At 43.7% G+C, this 22776-nt stretch overlaps 1 protein-coding gene across 2 annotated transcripts in view; it reads right to left on the bottom strand.

Annotated features, from left to right (window-relative positions):
* Window positions 1-216: 216 nt before the first annotated feature.
* The window catches only part of itgbl1 (integrin, beta-like 1), a 154139-nt gene continuing 131579 nt past the window's right edge, over window positions 217-22776 (bottom strand). Inside the window, exons 11-12 of one of the 2 annotated variants that reach the window (XM_055636650.1) lie at window positions 814-931; window positions 217-720 (exon numbers count right to left, since the gene is read on the bottom strand). In XM_055636650.1, coding sequence (XP_055492625.1) covers window positions 837-931 — 95 coding nt within the window. In that variant the 3' untranslated portion in view covers window positions 217-720; window positions 814-836. Of the gene's footprint in view, window positions 932-22776 lie in introns of both variants that reach the window. The other variant, XM_055636649.1, reaches the window with a different exon arrangement.

The following is a 22776-nucleotide window of genomic DNA, read 5'->3' on the forward strand; positions in this document are numbered from 1 at the left end:
TACGATATGTTACTTTGAAGCAACCCAAAGGACAGGTTTATGTGCAATGTTGCGTCACTTGTGATGTAGCTGGCAACATCATTTTATCATATAGCTTGAACAGAGTTATTTTTAAAGAATTTTAATGAAGAAAATTACCTTTTTTTTAAAATAATCTGTCATCGTGCAAGTGAATCGATGTCTTGGAATTGCTTAGAAACCAGAGAGGCTCACCGATTTGCTTAAAAGTGTCATTCATTTTATTCAAAGTGTAAATAAATCTTTATAAATGCACGCTTAAAGGCAGACAATATTAGGAAGCTATAGGTGTCGTTTAAACACTTAATCAACGACCGTCAGCCACTGTAGGAATCTGTGTTTATTGCTCCAGTTATTTGTAGATCAGTCGAAACTCTGAGCCATTTACAGATTTACTGTCAACGGTATATCCTCGTAATTAGCCATTTGCTCATTTAATAATAACCTGAATAACACGTGACCTTTGTGACCTCAATTCCTAGGCATTTTGCATTGTATACAAGGAAACTGTTTGCCTACGTATGTGCAGCTTATACGTTACTGAAGCTAGTCATTAAAATGCATCATTCCCGACAGTAATATGCTTGTCAGATTTCCCAGGCCAATAACTATTTATTATTAAAGGTCATCTTGCCACTTAGGCTGTGGTGTTGGTGAAACCGGTATCTTCTTCCAGTACATGGCTGCTGGCGAGTAACAGTCCTAAAATGGAAGCATTAGCAAGTGCAGATGGTTATTGGTGAGTGCAGTGCATATCAAAATATCCTTAATCATCCGTGGTAGAAATTAAAGCACCTTTTGCTGTTCCCGTTGAACCTTCAGAAGCTCTCCAATCCCCCAATCCAGATCTCACAGGCATTCCCAGTCCATTCATCCCAGCAGTCACAGATTCCACAGTTGCACACGCCATTGCCTGCAACGAGACAGCATCAGTGTTGTAATTATAGCGCAGACCAGCGTCTCCAGAAGTCCAAAATAAAAAAACAAACAGGAAACTGCCGATTTCCATCGTCACAGATGCTGCCTGACCGGCTGGAATTTCAAGATATGAATTAATTGCCGATTCAAAGATTTCCATTTACTGCATCCAGTGTTTTATGCTTCTTAATGGGACAGCGTGTTATTGAAATCATGGGAAACAGTAGCAGAATGGTTAAGCGTGAACCATTATTCCAGAGGATCGGACTATCATCTGAATACACAAGTTCAAATCCTGCACAACAGCTGTGGAACTTAAACTCAGCTACATTTACCGGTGATAAGATCCAACTATGATAATATTGACTGTAAAACTACAAAGTTGTTGTGGAAATCCATCTGGTCCTTTATTCAAGTAATTCCGCCACCTGGTCTGACTCAAATGTGACTCCAGACAGGCTGCAAGGGGACACCTCTGAAAAGTACCCAGGAAACCGTTCAGTACAATGCACTTTGGGAAAGGTGCTAAAGGTCAACTGAGGTAATGGTATCCATTGACAATGAGAGGATGAACATGATTAAGAAAGAAGATCCAACCCTTCCACACATTGACCATATAACCATATAACCATATATAACCATATTACAATTACAGCACAGAAACAGGCCATCTCGGCCCTTCAAGTCCGTGCCGAACACTTATTTTCCCCTAGTCCCATCCACCTGCACTCAGACCATAACCCTCCATCCCTTTCCCATCCATATACCTATCCAATTTAATTTTAAATGATAAAATCAAACCTGCCTCCACCACCTCCACTGGAAGCTCATTCCACACAGCTACCACTCTCTGAGTAAAGAAGTTCCCCCTCATGTTACCCCTAAACTTCTGTCCCTTAATTCTCAAGTCATGTCCTCTTGTTTGAATCTTCCCTACTCTCAATGGAAAAAGCTTATCCACGTCAACTCTGTCTACCCTCTCGTCATTTTAAAGACCTCTATCAAGTCCCCCCTTAACCTTCTGCGCTCCAAAGAATAAAGACCTAACTAGTTCAACCTATATATGATCTGATTCATTATAATTCTGCAGTTGAGCCGTCTTTGGGAAGTTGAAGCCATTTTAGTTTTGTTTAGTTCAGTTTAGTTTAGTTCAGTTTAGTTTAATTATTATCACGTGTACCAAGGTGCAGTGAAAAGCTTTTGTTTGCATACTATCTTGTCAAAGAAAAGACTATAGATGAACATTTGGTGCAAGATATAACATTGAAGACCGATAAAAGATCATTCAAAGGTCTCCAATGAGGTACTGTAGATGGGAGGCCAGGACCACACTCTAGCTGGTGAGAGGACGGTTCAGTTGCCTGATAACAACTGGGAAGAAACTATCCCTGAGCCTGCAAGTATGTTTTTTCAAAATTCTGTGCATTTTGCCTGATGGGAGAGAGGAGCAGAGGGAGACCAGGGGAGCAGAGGAAGACTGGTCCTTGATTATGCTGGTGGCCTTGCCAAGGCAAGGCGTTTGCCCCTTCATGTTAGCTCCTTATGGGCATGGCTGGTGTGACTGTATCTTCTGCTCCACCTTCCTGCCTATCACTGGTAACATCTCACACCCTCACTTGTTAGGAACCTACATCTCTACTTTAAAAATATCCAACGACCCACAAATCTCTGAAAGAAAAGATTTTGCCTTATCTCTAATCTGCAACTCTTACTTTAGAACATAGAAACATAGAAAATTGGTGCAGGAGTAGGCCATTCGGCCCTTCGAGCCTGCACCGCCATTCAATATGATCATGGCTGATCATCTAACTCAGTATTCTGTACCTGCCTTCTCTCCATACCTCCTGATCCCTTTAGCCACAAGGGCCACATCTAACTCCCTTTTAAATATAGCCAATGAACTGGCCTCAACTACCTTCTGTGGCAGAGAATTCCAGAGATTCACCACTCTCTGTGTGAATTTTTTTTTTTCTCATCTCGGTCCTAAAAGATTTTCCCCTTATCCTTAAACTGTGACCCCTTGTCCTGGACTTCCCCAACATCGGGAACAATCTTCCTGCATCTAGCCTGTCCAACCACTTAAAAGTTTTGTACGTTTCTATAATATCCCCCCTCAATCTTCCAAATTCTAGCGAGTGACCACATGTGGGAACATCCTCTTCACAACCACCCTGTCAACACCCCTCAGGCTCTTATATGTTTCAATACAGTCCCCTCGCACTCTTCAAAAGTCCAGCAGATACGACCCTCGCCTGTCCAACTTTCCCACAATGGACAACCCAGTCATTCCACGTATTAATCTAGTAAAGCTTCTCCAAAATGTGAACAATGCATCCCTACATCATAGGATAGCATAGGTTTAGAGGCATATAGACCAAACACAGGCAGGTGGGACTAGTGTAGATGGCGCATTTTGGCCGGCTGTTTACACACTCTATATCACTCTATCATGAGCTTTTATTTCCCACAACTGCCTCCTGGAAATCTAATTGCAGTACGCCTCACTAGTCAAAGCTTCCCAACCCAACCTGTCCTCTTTATTCCTACTCCCTCTTTTCTGTCCACTACAAACCACCCTCAGTCCCCGCAAGTGCTTTACCCCAAATCCATGTGCTCTTTTGTGGCCCTTTATCAAAGGCTTTATGTAAATCTAAATGCATCACTTTCACCACTTTCCCCTTTTTACACCATTAAAAATGTTAATAAATTTGTCAAACGTAATTTCCCTTTCCCAAGCTGATGCTGTAAAATTCTATTCTTATTATGTAAGTGGTGTTAGTACTTCTTTCATAATAGATTCCAACATTTTCATGACCTCTGATCCACATTTCCCTGTTTTGTTTGATCTACTTTCTTATACAATTGGATTATATTTTCCCACCTTCCAGAATGTGTGGTCCATGCTAGAATCTACAGAATTTGGGAAGATGATGAACAATTGCATCCAGTGTTTCTTCAGCTGACAGTTTACAAAACTTTAGGATGCAGATTATCAGATACAGGGTTTTTATTGGATTTTTGGCCCAAATATTCCCTAATCCCATTTTTATTAACGAATGCTAATATCTTTCTGCTTCACATTCATTCTCATTCTCATTCTCATTAGTCCTGCTATTTCTAGGAGAGTTTCTTATCTTCTTTTATGAAGAGAGATACAAAATATTTGTTTAGCTTCCCTGCCACTTCCCACTCAGCAATATAATTTCTCCTGCATCAATGTGCAAGGGCCGCACATTAACTTTTGCTAGTCTTTTTCTATTTACATACTGCACATATTCTACCTTCCCCGCGTTTGCCCAGATCTAGAGAATTTCTGGGACATCTGACTGAATTGCCCTTTCTATTTTTTGTCTCATGTACTAATCTGACTAGATTATGTGTTTTTGACATGTTTTTCCAGCAACAGTTGTGTTTTTAGGGGGAAGAAAATCCACTGTAATGACTATAAAGGGATATAGCACAAACAGACAGTTTGACCCAATGAGTCCACGCTGGCCATCGCCCACTTGTTTGTACTTAGGCTACACTAATCCCATTTGGGGATACAAGAGACTGCAGATGCTGGAATCTTGAGTAAAGGCAAAAGTGCTGGAGGAACTCAGCAGATCAGGTAGTATCTGTGGAGGGAAATGGTCATTTGACTGAATTGTTTCTGGTTGGGACGCTTCTTCAGACTGATCCTGTTTTTTTCTCCCCACATACTCATCAACTCTTTCAGATTCTACACCTCTTCTACAACATACTGAGGGGGGCAAAATACAGTGTTAAATTAACCTTTGGGTTAATGCATGTCTTTGGGATGCGCAAGGAAACTAGAGAACCCTGAGGAAACCTACATGGCCACATGGAGAACATACAAACTCCACACAGGCAGCAACCAAGGTCAGGATCAAACTCGAGTCGATGGACCTGTGAGGCAGTAGCTGTACTAAACGTGTACCACTGTGGTGCTCCAGCAGTGTAGTCGACTTACACCAAGATATATATGTGCCTTTTCAAAGTGATCTGGAAAATCATTGCATGTACAAAATGTACTTTACAAATAATTATAGTCACGACTCTGAGGCTTTCAATGATGTTTGGATGAAAGATATTAACTCTCCAGGAAAGTTGCATTATAATTGAAATCATGAATGCATCTGCCATTTGCGTTCCTGCCTGATTTCTGGTTCCAATGAATATTTAACTGAATGTCATTAAATAGTTAACTACATTTTCATTTTTCCAGTTGAAATGTCACATAAGGCCACCTACAAAATTCTGCAATAAATCTATTGCAAATTGCAGTATATCATTAAAGCATTTCTCAGATGGACTATTCTATAATGATGCAATTTCCCATTCATAATTTTCAAGTGTCGTTCACCTCTCTTCATCTTGTAGAGTTTTTGAAAGGCCACGCCACCTCCCACACAGGTTCCTAAAGGTTTAACTGAAAGTGTTTTGCAGGGATGTCCCGTATTTGGACAAGTTTCTGAAAGGGACACAGTGATGGAGGTCACAGCGAACTGCAGCAAGGGCTCAGAGGAGTTGAAAACTCATCAAACTAGGTGCATGACACAAAGTGCTTGATGAACTCAGCGGATCAGGCAGCATCTGTGGAGGAAGTGGACAGATGACGTTTTGACTCAGGACACTTCTTCGGATTGGAGAACAGTCTGAAGAAGGCTCCCGACCCATAGAGCCATCTGTCCAATCCCTCCACAGATGCTGCCCGACCTGCTGAGTTCTTCCAGCACTTGGTCCGAAGAAGGGTCCCAACCTGAAACATCATTTGTCTATTCCCTCTACAGATGCTGCCTGACCCGCAGAGATCCTCCAGCACTTTGAGTCTTGCTCAAGATTCTAGCATATACATTTTCTTGTGTCTCAAATCAAATAAGGTGATTTTTTTCGTCGTTAATGAAACATTTCTGACCTATTTTAAGCCACTTTGAGGTGATTATATCTCCATATTTCATTCACACTTTAGTTCACATACAAAGTTAAGCCAATTTTGAGTGATAAATTCAAGGAAAATTAAGTACTTTTATCATGCTGCTGAACTCTCAACCTTCACTGAAACATCTGCCAAAATCTTATTCTACTCTTCAGTATGAATGCCTTCCATTCACAGTAAAAGTCGCATCAGCAGTTTCAGAGTTTTAGGACATCCCAATGCATTTATTATAACCAATTAACTTATAACAGGGGATTTTCAGCGTCTAATGGTGTGCAGTGGGTGAATCCGTTTTAAAAGCCCATGCTCTGACAGTGTAGCCTTTCCTTCATACAGCATTCCCTCAACAGTTTACATTGTAGTGGACGGAGCCTTGGAACTGTAATCCCCACAATCTGTCTACAGAGGCACAACAAGCACTGTGGAAGACAACAGTGTGCTTCCTGCTCTTGCAGTTAGCTTGAACGGGGACACAAATATACAGCCATCTTCTCAGACACTGTTGAGCTTGTCAAAGTTGTGATTTTAAGCAAGCTGTTTATTTCACCTGTGTGAAACACAGACTTTCTATATTTTATTAATGTATTCATGCATTCTGGAAATTGATTCCATTAAAAAGTGGAAAGAATTTGTAATTGCATATTATGTGCTTAAATGTTGGGACATGTGAATTATTTTATCTGCCCTCTCCAGAGCCCTGAATCTTGGTGCCTTTTAGAGCTAAATTCTCCTGCTTTACAAGGTAGTCAGGAAATGTTGATTCAATGTCATATGGCAATTATGGAGGAAATGTTATCATGGTTTACCAACCATGGCATGAGAGGAGATTCCAGGCCAATTTTTCATTATCTTTACAATCAACCAAAGATCTTTCTGTGTAGTTGGCCTTGTTTTGAAACGGCATCGGGCAAGACATTCCGAACTGAAAGTTTTCCGCCACATTTGAAATGAGGTTCTTGAAGATCCAATATGTTGGCTGGTCAATGTTCTAGCAACTAAGTGACGGGGAAACATTTCTTTCTTTCTCAGCCCATCTCCCTCGTAACCTTATTGAACTCAAGCTCTAGATTATTATCAATGTTTCACATTCCTCAAAGCAAGTATACCTGAATAAATTCAAGAGGTGACTGATTATTGATTTGTAAAGGAGTCGAATTATAGCAGGAAGGCTGGACAATGATGATCAGAGGGGAAAATTATTGAATGGTGGAGCAGACCCGATGGGCTAAATGGCCTAATTCTGCTCCTATGTCACATGGTCTAATAAGCATGTTGGATAATGGCACCAGTCATAACCAACACCAATCCGTTGCAAAAATCTTCATCCCTCATCCATCTTTACTGGGAAGCAGAACATCCAGCCATATTGCTGGGGGCTTGCTCTGTACATTCTGCCTGTGACTGCATGGGTTTTCTCCGGGTGCTCCGGTTTCCTCCCACACTCCAAAGACTTACAGGTTTGTAGGTTGATTGGCTTTGTTAATATTGTAAATTGTCCTTGGTGTGTACGATAATGCCAATGTACAGGGTGATCACTGGTCAGTGCAGACTCCATGGGCTAAAGGGCCTGTTCCCAAGCTGTGTCTCTAAAGTCTAAAGTAAAGTCAAAAACCTTGCGCTTACTCTGACATTGATTTGATGATTAGTGCCACTGTATCTTCCTACATGGTGAGGATGTGATATCATCGGGGTCTATGAACAAGCCAGAGGAAGCTCGATTCTCAATAAACTTTTGACAGTCGGCAAAGCCTTCTCTTCAGCTTTACCAGTTGTCGAAACTGCCGAGGACTCGACATCTTCACATGCAAAAACTTTATTTTTTAATTTAAAATTATTGAGAGAATTGTTTTAAATATTGATTTGCTTCAAAATACATTAGACAATTGAAAAGAAACACAAATAATTTATATAGTTGTAAGTTACCTTGTCCTTGCCATTCTGTGTACACTTTTAAAAGTGCACTGTTTCAATAAAAGGCTCTGTTCCAGGGAGAGGGATCACTGTTGCAGGGAGTGGACTCACTGATCCAATGAGTTCATAGGTTTATGTTCATAAGATCTAGGAGCAGAATTAGGCCATTCAGCCCATCAAGTCTACCCCGCCATTCAATCATGGCTGATCTATTTCCCTCTCAGCCCCATTCTCCTTCCCTCCATAACCCCTAACACCCTTACAATGAGAGGGCTCGCTGTTCCAATGGGCAATCTAATCCGGTACGAAGTCTGGAGGCTTCGAGTTCATGTGAAAATTCCAAACTTCCTGACCCTTGTGGATTGACAGATTCTTTATCAGTACGGGTGTCATGGGTTATGAAGAAAGATCTTTCATATGAAGAAAGACTGGATAGACTCAGCTTGTACTCGCTAGAATTTAGAAGATTGAGGGGGGATCTTATAGAAACTTATTTTATTCAATTCAAAGCACTTTATTCATCCCCGAGGGGCAATTTAAAAGGGCGCATTACAGTAGCTTTTTAAAAATGGACACAATCAACAAACATAAGCAGCACGCATACTGCACAATCAACCAGCACACGCATTTCACAGACACACTGCACAATCACACAACACACACCGCACATCAACATTCAACACATAGTAATAGTTTTTAAAGTGCTTCCTAAGTGCTTCAATTAAAAAGTGCATATAGAAGGTTATTTCATTTCATATGTTCATGAGTCAGTGATCAGCATTAAAAAGCTGGACAGCCCTGGGGATGAAGGTTGCCTTCCTCCTCTGTGTCCGGCAACCCGGACAGCGGAGTCTGCATCCTGAGGGGAGCCACTCAAACTCAGGAAACAGGATGTGAGAGGGGTCCTGAAGAACCCTGCGTGTTAACTTTACAGACTGTTGGTCGCATAGGGCAGTGAGAGTTCGGACGGGCTGCTCAATGATTTTTGAGCAGACCTTGACCACATTCAACAGGCGGTTTCTGTTTTGCAGGGTGATGGAGTGGAACCAGCTAGTGAAAGAGAAGGTTATTACATTTTCAATGAATGCGTAGTAGAATGTGGTGAGAATGTCTTTGTTAATCCCAAATGACTTCAGCTTCCTGAGTAGGTACTGTCTCTGATGGCACTTTTTAAGGATTTCCTCTATGTTAGAGGAAAACCTTAGCAGGTTGCCGAAGGCTGTTCCCAGGTATTTGTATACCTCCACTATCTCCACTGACTTGCTGGATGATAGTGGTGGCTGCCTCAGCCATCTGTCTCTGTGGGGGGGGGGGGGGGAAAGTCACAATCATGTCCTTGGTTTTGCTTATATTTAGCTCAAGACAAGACTTTTCACACCATATTATAAAGTCCTGCAGGGCTGAGCTGTGATGTTGTGTGTGGCTGGGAAGCAGAGACAGGAGAACTGTGTCATCAGCAAATTTTACAAAGTGGCAGTTTGGCTGGGTGGATCTGCAGTCATCAGTGTAGAGAATGAAGAGAAGTGGGGAAAGGACACAGCCTTGTGGAGAGCCAGTGAAGGTGAAGAGGGTGTCGGACAAGGTGTGGTTCACCAACACCCTCTGTGATCTGTTGGTGAGGAAGTCTATAATCCACAGAGTGAGTTGGTGGTTGAGGTGGAAGCGGGTGATGAGCTTCTCAGCCAAAATATGTGGCTGCATGGTGTTGAATGCTGATGAGAAGTCTGCAAACAGAAGTCTGGCTGTGGCCTTGGGGATTTCCAGATGCTTATGGATGGTGTTTAAGATGAATATTTTTGCGTCATCGACACCCCTGCCAGCCTGGTAAGCAAACTGCAATGGATCCATCATCGAGCCAGTTGCCTTGGTGATGTGCCCCTTGATGATCCTCTCCATGGCCTTCATGATCAGGGAGGTGAGAGCCACCGGTCTAAGGTCATTCAGGACCTTGGTGGTGCCCTTCTTTGCGATGGGAATCACTGTTGAGTTTTTCCACATCGCGGGGATTGTGCTGCTGGTCAAAGAGCCCTGGAACAGATGCTGGAACACACCTCCCAGCTGCTCAGCACAGTGCCCACAGATCCGCCCACAGATGTTGTCTGGCCCTGGAGCTGTGTTCTTTTTAGTCCTTTTGAGGGCTCTCACCACCTCTGATATGTTGATGTTGAGGCCGGAGTCATCAGGTAAAACATGTTCTCTTTTTCTTATTCAATATGTTTTTTAGATCTTTAGTCACCCAGGGTTTATTGTTAGGGAAGATTGTGACTTTCTTGGAGGGGATAATATTGTCTACACAGAAAATGATGTATGCTGAGACTATATCCGCTTGCTCACTGATGTTGGTGGAGGAGGATGTGAGGGTATTCCAGTCTGTGGTTTCAAAACACCCTTGAAGCCTGTCAATACTGTCCGGTGTCCACTGTTTGATGTCCTTGATGACTTTCTCTGTTCTCTTTACCACAGGTGTGTAGGCAGGAACGAGCAGTATGCTGCTGTGGTCAGCAGAGCCTAGGGGAGGGAGGGAGACGGCTCTGTAGGCGTCTGGGACTGACCCATAGCATTTGTCCAGTGTTTTCCCTAGACGGGTGGCACAGTTAACCATATAACAATTACAGCACGGAAACAGGCCATCTCGGCCCTACAAGTCCATGCCGAACAAATGGACTTGTTGACATACTGGTAGAATCCTTTAAGTGATTTGTCAATTGAACAGTGATTGAAGTCACCCATGATGAATTTGGGGGCGTCCGGAGATATCAGTTCGAGTCTGTCGAGCATATTTCTTATATGTTCCGTAGCAGTGGATGCACTTGCTCTGGGGTGGATATAAACCAGAATGAAAAACAGTTGTGGGAATTCCCTGGGAAGGTAGAAGGGATGCAGGGAGACAGCCAAGAGTTCAATGTCAGGGTTGCACAGTTCTTCTCTGACAACAACTGTTTTGCACCAGCGTGGATTGATGTAGAGGCAGACACCACCGCCATGGTGCTTGCCAGTCAGTTCAGTATCACGGTCTATCCTTACAGGAGACCCGAAGCCATCTATGTGCATGCTGTCATTGTTGTCACTCCCAGTCAGCCATGTTTCAGTGAAAGCAAGAATGGAAGCAGTCCGGTATTCATACATGTGAAAAACGTTAGCTTGCAGTTCATCAGTCTTGTTACACAATGAGCGCACATTAGCAAGGATCACTGAGGGAAGTGCACGGTGCTTACTTTCTCCTCGCCTAAGTCTTGCTTTAATTCCACCCTTCTTCTTCCTCCCCCGTCTCGTTACCTTCTCTCTAATGTTGTGCAGGGCGCCTGTCCGGTCGGTTGGGAGTTTACATTGTAGCTCCTTCGGCAACTTGTCTAAGGCAGGGGCTTGGTGAGAGTGTAATTGCAGCTGAAGTAAAAAGTCCCTGCAGTAAGTAATCCGTTGGTTGTCTGGAAGAGTATATCCATATGATGCAGTGGGCAGATAATCCAAGACGAACAGTAGAAGCATAAGAGTCCATAGTGTCCATGTGAAGTCCATACTTTGAAGCAGTGAACGCAAGAAGCTAGCTGGCTAATTAACGTTAGCTCGTTGGTCCGGTGTGTGTGTGTGCGTGAGGTAGTGGCAGTGCCCACACAAACACACCACGAAAGTACTGAACTATACAGCAGCAATTAGCCGTCAATCGATACCCGATGTACTTAAAACGAAACAAAACACTCTCGCAACTCACGTAACGTAACGTAACGTAACGAAGAGACAAACATTCAAAGCTACTCTCTGCACCGACCGGTCGACCGCACGAGCAGTGACCCGGAAGTGACCCCATTACAAAATTCTTAAGTGGTTGGACGGGCTAGATGCTGGAAGATTGTTCCCGATGTTGGGGAAGTCCAGAACAAGGGGTCACAGTTTAAGGAAAAAGGGGAAATCTTTTAGGACCGAGATGAGAAAAACATTTTTCACACCGAGAGTGGTGAATCTCTGGAATTCTCTGCCACAGAAGGTAGTTGAGGCCAGTTCATTGGGAGTTAGATGTGGCCCTTGTGGCTAAATGTATCAGGGGGTATAGAGAGAAGGCAGGTACAGGATACTGAGTTGGATGATCAGCCATGATCATATTGAATGGCGAAGGGCCGAATGGCCTACTCCTGCACCTATTTTCCATGTTTCTATGTTTCTATCCTATGTTTGAGTCCTGTTCACTAACATTGCTATGAATTTTCCATTTTACAAATTAATACTATAAAGCCTTTGAAATGTATTCACATTCTGCAATGCCAAATACACTCTTTTGATATTTGCATGTTGTTCATTACCTCTAAAGTTCATTCTGTTGATAAATTAATTTCAAAGGCAGGTACAAACAACGAATAGCCATTGAACAATGGTAGAATTCCAGTTGGTTACCTCAATCGTCAGCATCTTCAATCTAGTATTGTTTTAGGACTGAGATGAGAAAAACATTTTTCACACAGAGAGTGGTAAATCTCTGGAATTCTCTGCCACAGAATGTAGTTGAGGCCAGTTCATTGGCAATATTTAAGAGGGAGTTAGATGTGGCCCTTGTGGCTAAAGGGATCAGGGGGTATGGAGAGAAGGCAGGTACAGGATACTGAGTTGGATGATCAGCCATGATCATATTGAATGGAGGTGCAGGCTCGAAGGGCCGAATGGCCTACTCCTGCACCTATTTTCTATGTTTCTATGGGGAGAAGGCGGGAGAATGGGGTCGAGAGGGAAGGATCGAACAGCCATGATTGAATGGTGGAGTAGACTCGATGGGCCGAATGGCTTAATTCTGTTGCTAGAACTTATGAACTTACAGTGAGTACATGAATGGCATGTCATTGCCCACACCTCCCAGCAAGTTCCAGCATATCATCCCCGGAGTTTGCACTCTGATATTCTGCAGCTTGTCAAAGTAAGGATGAGGAGGAGATTTTTAAAAATGGAGAGAATGGAAATACTCAGCAGGTCGGGCAGCATCAGAGTGGAGAGAAACATAGTTTCAGGATGATGACTTTTCTTCAGAGTACATTTCCTTCACAGTTGACCTAAGCTTTACCAGTTTCACCATTTCTAATTTCTTGTGACAGTTTTTAGTCGTTTGATATTTCAGAGGCTATCAAGTTTGTAAAGCAATTTAAAATTGGATTTGCAATCCTTCACTGAAGTCCATTTGTAGTTCTTGGCACATTCAGTACAGGAATCAATAGTGGCAGTGCATTGATCTGGTACTGGGTATCAGATGAAGCAAGCTATTTGATTGCTGTGTAATTGATTGGTAAAACCTTGTGTAGGTTATGTCTAAATGTTTGGATCTTATTTTCAGTAGAGTGATGGCGCAGGTTTTCCAGACTTGGTCTCTAAGCTGTAGCCAGAAGCTACACTAAGATCCAATAACATTTGTAATTTTTTTGAAAGCAGTGAATGGAATTTTTTTTTTTACTGCAGTGAGTGGCTTAGAGCATAAAAAGAAAAGGAAAACGAAACTGCCTCTTCCACCCAGCAATAACTTGCAGACAATGTGATCCATCAAAACATTTCAAATTCTTGACCATGCATCTCTGAAGATCTGTCCTGGAACCAGCACATTGATGCAATCATAAAGAACACTCATCAATGCCTCAACTTCCTGGAAAGATTAATGCCCCTGTTCCACTTAGGAAACCTGAACGGAAACCTCTGGAGACTTTGCGCCCCACCCAAGGTTTCCATACGGTTCCCGGAGGTTGCAGGTGGTTGCTGGAGGTTGCAGGTAGTGGAAGCAGGCGGGGAGACTGACAAAAACCTCCGGGAACCGCACAGAAACCTTGGGTGGGGCGCAAAGTCTCCAGAGATTTCCGTTCTGGTTTCCTAAATGGGACAGGGGCATAATAAGGAGATTCTGCAATGTCAGCGAATACTTCTGTAGGTGTACAAGTCGAGACCATATTGACTGATGGCTGCATGACCTGGCTCAGCACCTTGAATGCTCCGGAACGAAGTAGATTGAAAAAAGTGGTGAACACTGCCCAGTCCTTCACAGTAACTGACCTCCCTACCATCGAAGGGATCTACAGGAGTCGCTGCCTCAAAAAGGCAGCCAGTATCATCAGAGACCTACACCACTTTGGCCATACTCTCACTTCACTCCTGCTATATATATATATATATATATATATATATACAGAACTTTTTTATTATTTATTATGGTGTTTACAGAGTACAATGTTTACATATCTGCTGCGCTGCTGCAAATAATAAATTCATTGTTCCGTTTCGTGACATATGGCAATGAAACATCAGGAAGATTGTTCCTGATGTAGGGGAAGTCCAGAACAAGGGGTCAAAGTTTCAGGATAAGGGGAAAATATTTTAGGACTGAGATGAGAAAAACATTTTTCACACAAAGAGTGGTGAATCTGTGGAATTTTCTGCCACAGAAGGTAGTTGAGGCCAGTTCATTGGCTATATTTAAGAGGGAGTTAGATGTGGCCCTTGTGGCTAAAGGGATCAGGGGGTATGGAGAGAAGGCAGGTACAGGATACCGAGTTGGATGATCAGCCATGATCATATTGAATGGCAGTGCAGGCTCGAAGGGCCGAATGGCCTACTCCTGCACCTATTTTCTATGTTTCTATGAAACACGCGAGTCTTGATCTATTCCCCACAACCCTAGACACCTCCATAGTCGAGACATCTGTCATTCAAAGACTCTGCCTACATAGCTCTTTGGGGTAGAGAATTCTCCATCTCCAAGATGCATCGCTTTCTGAGGGAAATTCCTCACCATCTCCGCCTGAAATAGATGAACCCATATTCTGAAACAATGTCACCTTGTTCAAGATACCCCCAGCTGGGCAAACATCCTCTCAGCATCTATATCAACGTAGAGTAGTAAAAGAAAATTCTGCTTCTCCAGCCTCACTCCTGACAGCAACAGAGAGCTGAATAATCATGTAATATTATGCTAATGAATTCCTATTTTTAAAAAAATTACAATGATAAGCTGTATATTGGCCGTTCCCAGGGAAAGAACTACTTTGGTGGATTGCTGCTACCTGAGGACACTGTGCCAGGGGTTTATATTTTGTAATAGTTGTTATAATTGGTGCAAATAAAATGGGTTATTGAGTAAGTGACTGCCATCTCTACAGACTAGTTCAGGCGAATCATTAATGCACAATTGTGGTATTTAACTGCAGGTTAGCTCAATTATTCTGGACTGTTTGTTTGAGCTCTATCCTAGGATTTGAGGTGCAAGCCTGTGTGCAGTAACGCTGGGTGGGTTCCAGTCTCCATGTTAAAAGGGTATATGAACAAAAAGATTGATGAGGAAGGGTTTAAGAGGAAGCTGAATAAATGCACAAGAGAGAGGGCGACTGGAGGGAGATGGTGATGGGGTGATGGGGAGGGGTGGGAGGAGGCAGATGTGGGGCAGTTAAATAACCTGTCTCTCTCATTACTCCAGGTTCTCTCCAGCTTAACCTGACTGATGCACAGCCTGCACATACGATCAAGTGTTTGAGAGACCGAAGGGATGTTGCCAGCAACTGTTTTTAACATTAGTTTGACCCAGGAAACATAGAATAGAAAAATAGATGCAGGAGTAGGCCAGCACCGCCATTCAATATGATCATGGCTGATCATCTAAAATCAGTACCCTGTTCCTACTTTTCCCCGTATGCCTTGATTGCTTTAGCCCTAAGAGTTAAATCTAACTCTCTCTTGAAAACATCCAGTGAATTGGCATCCACTGTCTTCTGTGGCAGAGAATTCCACAAATTCACAACTCTCTGGGTGAAGATGTTTTTCCTCATCTCAGTCGTAAATGGCCTACCCTTATTCTTAAACTGTGACCCCTGGTTCTGGACTCCCCAACATCGGGAACATTTTTCATGCATCTACCCTGTACAATCCTTTAAGAATGTTATATGTTTCTATAAGATCTCCTCTCATCCTTCTAAATTCCAGTGAATACAAGCCCAGTCGACCCATTCTTTCATCATATGTCAGTCCCGCCATCCTGGGAATTAACTGGGTGAACCTACGCTGCACTTCCTCAATAGCAATAATGCCCTTCCTCAAATTAGGGGACCAAAATTGCACACAATACTCCAGGTGCAGTCTCACCAGGGCCCTGTACAACTGCAGTGGGACCTCCTTGCTCCTAAACTCAAATCCTCTCGCAATTAAGGCCAACATGCCATTGGCATTCTTCACTGCATGCTGTACCTGCATGCTTACTTTCAGTGACTGATGTACAAGCACAACCAGGTCTCGTTGCACCTCCCCTTCTCCTAATCTGACACCATTTAGATAATAATCTGCCTTTCTGTTCTTGTCACGAAAGTGGATAACCTCACATTTATCCACATTATACTGCATCTGCCATGCATCTGCCAACTACTCAACCTATCCAAGTCACCCTGCAGCCTCATAGCATCCTCATCGCAGCTCACACTGCCACCCAGCTTTGTGTCATCCGCAAACTTGGATATGTCACATTAGATAATTCCCTCGTCGAAGTCATTAATATATGTTGTAAATAACTGGGGCCCCAGCACTGAGCTTTGCGGCACCCCACTAGTCACTGCCTACCATTCTGAAAAGGACCCATTAATTCCCACTCTTTGCTTCCTGTCTGCCAACCAGTTCTCTATCCATGTCAATACCCAACCCCCAATACCTAATGTTCTAATTTTGCAGACTAATCTCTTGCGTGGGACCTTGTCAAAGACTTTTTGAAAGTCCAGATACACCACATCCATATTATGGATTCTATCTAGGGGCACAATGCCTTGTTTAAAATTTCAAGTGCAGAGTTACGAAACCCTTCATATCATCAAGTCCACACCAACCATCGATCACTTATTCACGCTGGTTCTATGTTAGCCCACTTTCTCACCCACTCCCTACACATTAGGCAAAATTTGACAAGAGGCCAATTAACATACTAGCCCACACGTCTTTTGAGATATGGGAGGAAACTGGAGCACCCAAAATAAACCCACACGTCACAGGGAGAACATGCAAACTCCACACAAACAGGTCCTGTAGTTAGGCGCAAACCTGAGTCTCTGGTGCTAAGAGGCGGCAAGTCTATTAGCTGTGTCACTGTGCCATCTTCATGTCCTTTATGAAGTCATCAATAGCATTCATGTGTAGCCTTTTCTTTAACTGGATAGTATGTAAACAAAAGCTTTTCACTGTCCCTTGGTACACGTGACAATAATAAACTAAACTAAACTAGATCTTTTAAAAGTGTCGCATTATTGCACCAAGATTGGCACAGGCTAAATTTGATAATATCATCCTTATTAATACAAGGGAGATCGTGATTTAAAATGCATTTTCGGCTGATCTATTCCTATGGGATTTCTGCTGTGTGGGAACCGTATTTCTGACTTGCAAACTGTCCGGGTTGTGAGCTCTTCTCAGGATCAGTACTTGCCGTAATGTGGGGCGGACCTGCATACAGCTTGCAGTGCTGCACCATTTAAACCTTCCATCCCTGGTGGGATGAAGGATTATCAGAACGTCTGTCTGGCAGCAGCCTGAGATTAATGGCTGCGCCCCGCTGCAGGTCCAGGAAGCCTGGAACCTCTGCCAGAGCAGAGGAGATGGTGCTGGCTGGAAGGTGAAGCCCACAGTATAAAAACTATTAATGGAAGAGGGTGACCAGGGGGCTGAGCGTTTAGTTGCCTCCTGGGCAATTCAGTGCTGCACTAATTTGGCAATACGGCACAGAAAGATCATTTGAAGGACACTGGGCTTTGCCTTTTAACGTGGGAAGTAGGTACAGGATTTCAGGCATATTCAGACATTAAATGGTGTAATAGTTACAGAGCCTTTACATTGAGTCTTTGCAGAGACAGCACTGAAACGGGCCTTCAGCCCACTGAGACCTAGCCGACCACAGTTTCTTTGCAATTCATGAGCACCAACTCCATATCTTCCTCTGTCTTTCGCAACCTAAAATGACAGATTTTAGCAAAGGAAGATTTCCTTTTCAAACGCAGGAAAACTAATTTCTGAAATAGTAGCCGTGAAAATCAAGCTCGAACCTAATTAATGATGGACGATCAATTAGGCACAAGCAAACGATCCTGGCTCCCAGAAATTGATCTGTAAATTATTAGGTGTGAGTACTGTGCATGCAGAGAAGCATTTCAATAATGTTTCGTACAATACTTTATATATTTCAATGTCATGGTTACATAAATAATCTAAAGTAGAAACATTAATACTGAAGCATCACTGTTCCTGCATGAGTTATCCTTTATTTGTCTTTGTTTTGATGATGGTGAATGGAAATGGTCCCATATTCCCTTCAAATCTGAGAGAGAGATTATTATTCACACAAATTGATCAAGCTGGGGCTTGTTTCTCTTTTACAGGTGAGGTCAAAGCACCCATAATGGTGCTTCAAATGGGGATAGGTGCACTGGGCTAAAACTAGAACTGGCTCTGCATGTGATGACAGCATAGAAACATAGAAGATAGGTGCAGGAGGAGGCCATTCGGCCCTTCGAGCCAGCACCATTCGCCATTCATTGTGATCATGGCTGATAGTCCCCTATCAGTAACCCGTGCCTGCCTTCTCCCCATATCCCTTGACTCCACTAGCCCCTAGAGCTCTATCTAACTCTCTCTTAAATCAATCCAGTGACTTGGCCTCCACTGCCCTCTGTGGCAGGGAATTCCACAAATTCACAACTCTCTGGGTGAAAAGGTTTTTTCTCACCTCAGTTTTAAATGGCCTCCCCTTTATTCTAAGACTGTGGCCCCTGGTGCTGGACTCGCCCAACATTGGGAACATTTTTCCTGCATCTAGCTTGTCCAGTCCTTTTATAATTTTATATGTTTCTATAAGATTCCCCCCCTCATCCTTCTAAACTCCAGTGAATACAAGCCTAGTCTTTTCAATCTTTCCTCATATGACAGTCCCGCCATCCCAGGGATTAATCTTGTGTACCTACGCTGCACTGCCTCAATCACAAGGATGTTCTTCCTCAAATTAGAAGACCAAAACTGTACACAATACTCTAGATGTGGTCTCACCAGAGCCCTACACAACTGCAGAAGAACTTCTTTGCTCCGATACTGAAATCCTCTTGTTATGAAGGCCAACATTCCATTAGCTTTCTTCACTGCCTGCTGTACCTGTAAGCCAACTTTCAGTGACCGGTGTACAAGGACGCCCAGGTCTGGCTGTTCCTCCCCCTTACCTAACCCAACCCCATTGAGATTGAGGTCCCTCCTGTGCCAACACAGGAGGGACCTCTTCCCAACAAAGTCGGAAGAGTCTCAGCTGGCACAGCCTGTAGAGCTGCAGCCTCACAGCGCCAGAGACCCGAGTTCGATCCTGACCTCGGGTGATGTCTGTGTGGAGTTTGCACAATCTGCCTTATTTCATCCATGTTCTCCTGCTTCCTCCCACATCCCAAAGTTGAGCAGCTTTGCAGGTTAACTGGCCCCTAGGTATTGCCCCTAGTGTGCAGGAAGTGGATGCAAATGGTGGATAACACAACCTTTGAGAATGGATGATAGATGGTCAGCGTGAACTATGTGGGTTGAAGGGTCTATTTCCATGCTGCATCTCTAAACTAAACTTCAACTAAACGTGGACAATGGAAGAGGCAGATACACTGCAATTATCCAGGGATGAATGGGAAAGATGTGGTGGTGCTAGAGAGGGTGCAGGGGCGATTCACCAGGATGTGGCCTGAACTGAGGCATTTCAGTTATAAGATGAGACTGGAAAGGCTAGGATTGTTTTCTCCAAAGTGGAGAAGGTTGAGGGGCAGACTGAGAGCTATATAAAATTGCGAGGGATATATCGTAAAAATCCTTTCTCTGTGGCCGACGTGTCTAAAACCATAGATAGTGGTTAGGTGAGGGGTAGGAGGTTTAGAGAAGATCTTAGGGGAGATCTTCTTCACACAGAGGGTGGCTGGAGACTGGAAGCTTCTGCCTGAGGACGGTGGAAGCAGTAATGTCACAAATCCATCTGGATCAGATCTTGAATCGGCAAGGTGCAGGAGACTACGGACCAAGTACTGGGGAATTGGATCAGTGTCGGTGTGCAATGGGCAGCATCGCGTTTAGATTAGTTTAGTTTAGCGATACAGCACGGAAACAGGCCCTCCAGCTCACCAGGTCTGTGCCAACCAGCTCTGTCTGTTACACTAGCACACACTACGCACTAGGAATAATTTTACCATTTTTACCAAAGCCAATTAACCTGCAAGCATCTATGTCTTTGGAGTGTGGGGGGAAACCGGAGCACCCGGAGAAAACCCACGCGGTCACAGGAACAACGTAGAAACTCCGTACAGACAGCAGCCATAGTCAGGGTCGAACCCAGGTCTCTGGCACTGCAAGGCAGCAACTCTATCACTGCGCCACCGTGCCGGCCCTCAACCTAAACTTTGTGTTACTAGGTTGGTGAATCGAAAGCCCTACTTCTATGCCGCATAATCCCACGACTCAATGACCTACATTAAGCAGCCACATTGTCTCCAGAACCTGGGAATTAACTGCAGACCCCACCACTGCAACTATTGTAGTGACTCTTGACACCGTCCCTTGGGCCAGTCCATCAGCTGTTGGATGGTCCCCAGCAACACTAGCTGAGACTCCATGGATCACATTGCCTCCTTGAGTCGGAGAGAGTGCTGCAGTTGAAGGGATGAAGAGACATTTCCTCTCCCAGGTGGATGTAAAATAATCCATGGCAATATAGAGCATTATCTCTTCCCCAATCATGACCTTTGAAGACTTGATTGGCACTTTGCTGTTTGCGGCAGGTTGCTGTGCACAAATTGCTGTAAAGTGCTTTGGTAATTGCTATGATGGTAAAAGAACATTCTGAAGAAAGTCACTTATTTCTCTGACTCACCAGGGACACCTGTGGATTTGAGGTCAACTCATTTTTCCGAAACTACTGTGGTATAATTAATTTGTAGACAAGAACTGCGGATGTTCGTTTATACTGAAGACAGACACAAAGTGCTGAAGTAACTCAGCGGTCAATCAGTATTTCTGGCGGAAAAAGGGTGGGCGAAGTTTCGGGTCAGGACCCTTCTTCAGACTGGAGGTAAGAAAAAGTCAGAAAAAAACAGGACTGGCAACAGATGAACAAAGAAGGGTGGAGCCAATAATGGCCCATAGTTGCATCCTTGAATCTTTATGTTATCATATATTCCTGAGCCAACAATGGGCCATTGTGGGCTCTACCCTTCCTTGTTCATCTGTTGCCATCCCTGCTTTGTTTTGGCCTTTTCTTACCTCCAGTTCCTTGTCCCTACTTTCAGTCTGAAGAAGGGCCCTGACCCAAAACATCGCCCATACATTTTCTCTGGAGATGCTGTCTGACCCGCTGAGTTACTCCAGCATTTTGTGTCTATTTGTGGTATAGTTAGTTTGCAAACCAATGACTCCTCCTCACCCACCTCACCCAACCTCCACTAAAGGGTCCGGGGGAGAGAAGAATTTGATGAGTTTTGAATCTCAAGAAGATTTCTGACAACATCAACCAGGTTATACTTCACACCAGCTGCAATTCAGCCTCTCGAGTCTTTCCAAGTTCACACATGCTGTCTATGATGAGAGATGCATCTGCCACTTTCCACCAGCTGCATTGCTGGCGAAGTCTCAGCAGTCATAGAGTCATATGGCGTGGAAACAAGCCCTTCGGCTCAACTTGTCCATGCCGACCAAGATAAGCTAGTCTCATTTATCCTACCAGTCTGAAGACGGTCCTGACCTCAAACGTCACCTATCCATTCCCGCCACAGATGCTGCCTGACCTGCTGAGTTACGTAGAAACATAGAAACATAGAAAATAGGTGCAGGAGTAGGCCATTCGGCCCTTTGAGCCTGCACCACCATTCAATATGATCATGGCTGATCATCCAACTAGGTATCCTGTACCTGCCTTCTCTCCATACCCCCTGATCCCTTTAGCCACAAGGGCCACATCTAACTCCCTCTTAAATATAGCCAATGAACTGGCCTCAACCACCTACTGCGGCAGAGAATTCCACAGATTCACCACTCTCTGTGTGAAAAATGTTTTTCACATCTCGGTCCTAAAAGAATTCCCCCTTATCCTTAAACTGTGACCCCTTGTTCTGGACTTCCCCAACATCGGGAACAATCTTCCTGCATCTAGCCTGTCCAACCCCTTAAGAATTTTGTAAGTTTCTATAAGATGCCCCCTCAATCTTCTAAATCCTAGCGAGTACAAGCCGAGTCTATCCAGTCTTTCTTCATATGAAAGTCCTGACATCCCAGGAATCAGTCGGGTGAACCTTCTCTGCACTCCCTCTATGACAAGAATGTATTTTTTCAGATTAGGAGACCAAAACTTACTCCAGCACTAGACAGCACAATTAGACAGGTACATGGATAGGATAGGTTTAGAGGGGTATGGGGCAAATGCAGGCAGGTAGGACTAGTGTAGATGGGGTATGTTGATTGGTGTGGGAAAGTTGAGCCGTGGGCCTGTTTCCACTCTGTATGACTATGACTAACTATATGTTTTGTCCATTTACCCGTGTTTGGCCCTTGTCCCTCAAAACTTTTCCTAGCTAAGCACTTGCCCAAATGTTGTTCTGGTACTTGCCTCAACTACCTCCTCTGGCAGATAGTTCTATATACATCCCATCCTCCATGTGAACAAGTGTGAACCACTTTGTGTGGTTATTGATATCACATCTCCAGGAGGGAGTACCACCTTCGAATTTCTCTCCCACATTGACTGCCTCAGACATGCTGAATTGAAAATCGTTTCTGAGCTGAGTAATAGTTAGATGGATATACTGCATGGGTACAGGCCTTTCAGCCCATAGGCTCCCTATCGATCATCAATCATCTATTTGCACTAATCCTATTCTTTAACTCTTTTCTGTTAATACACCCCACATTCTCCTCAACTCTCTCTCTATATTCTATCATTCGCCGACACACGAGGGGCGATGTACAGTGGCCATTTAACCTCTCACCCCGCATTTTTCTAAGTA

The sequence above is a fragment of the Leucoraja erinacea genome, chromosome 6 (assembly GCF_028641065.1).
Source record: "Leucoraja erinacea ecotype New England chromosome 6, Leri_hhj_1, whole genome shotgun sequence".
NCBI classification, from domain to species: domain Eukaryota; kingdom Metazoa; phylum Chordata; class Chondrichthyes; order Rajiformes; family Rajidae; genus Leucoraja; species Leucoraja erinaceus.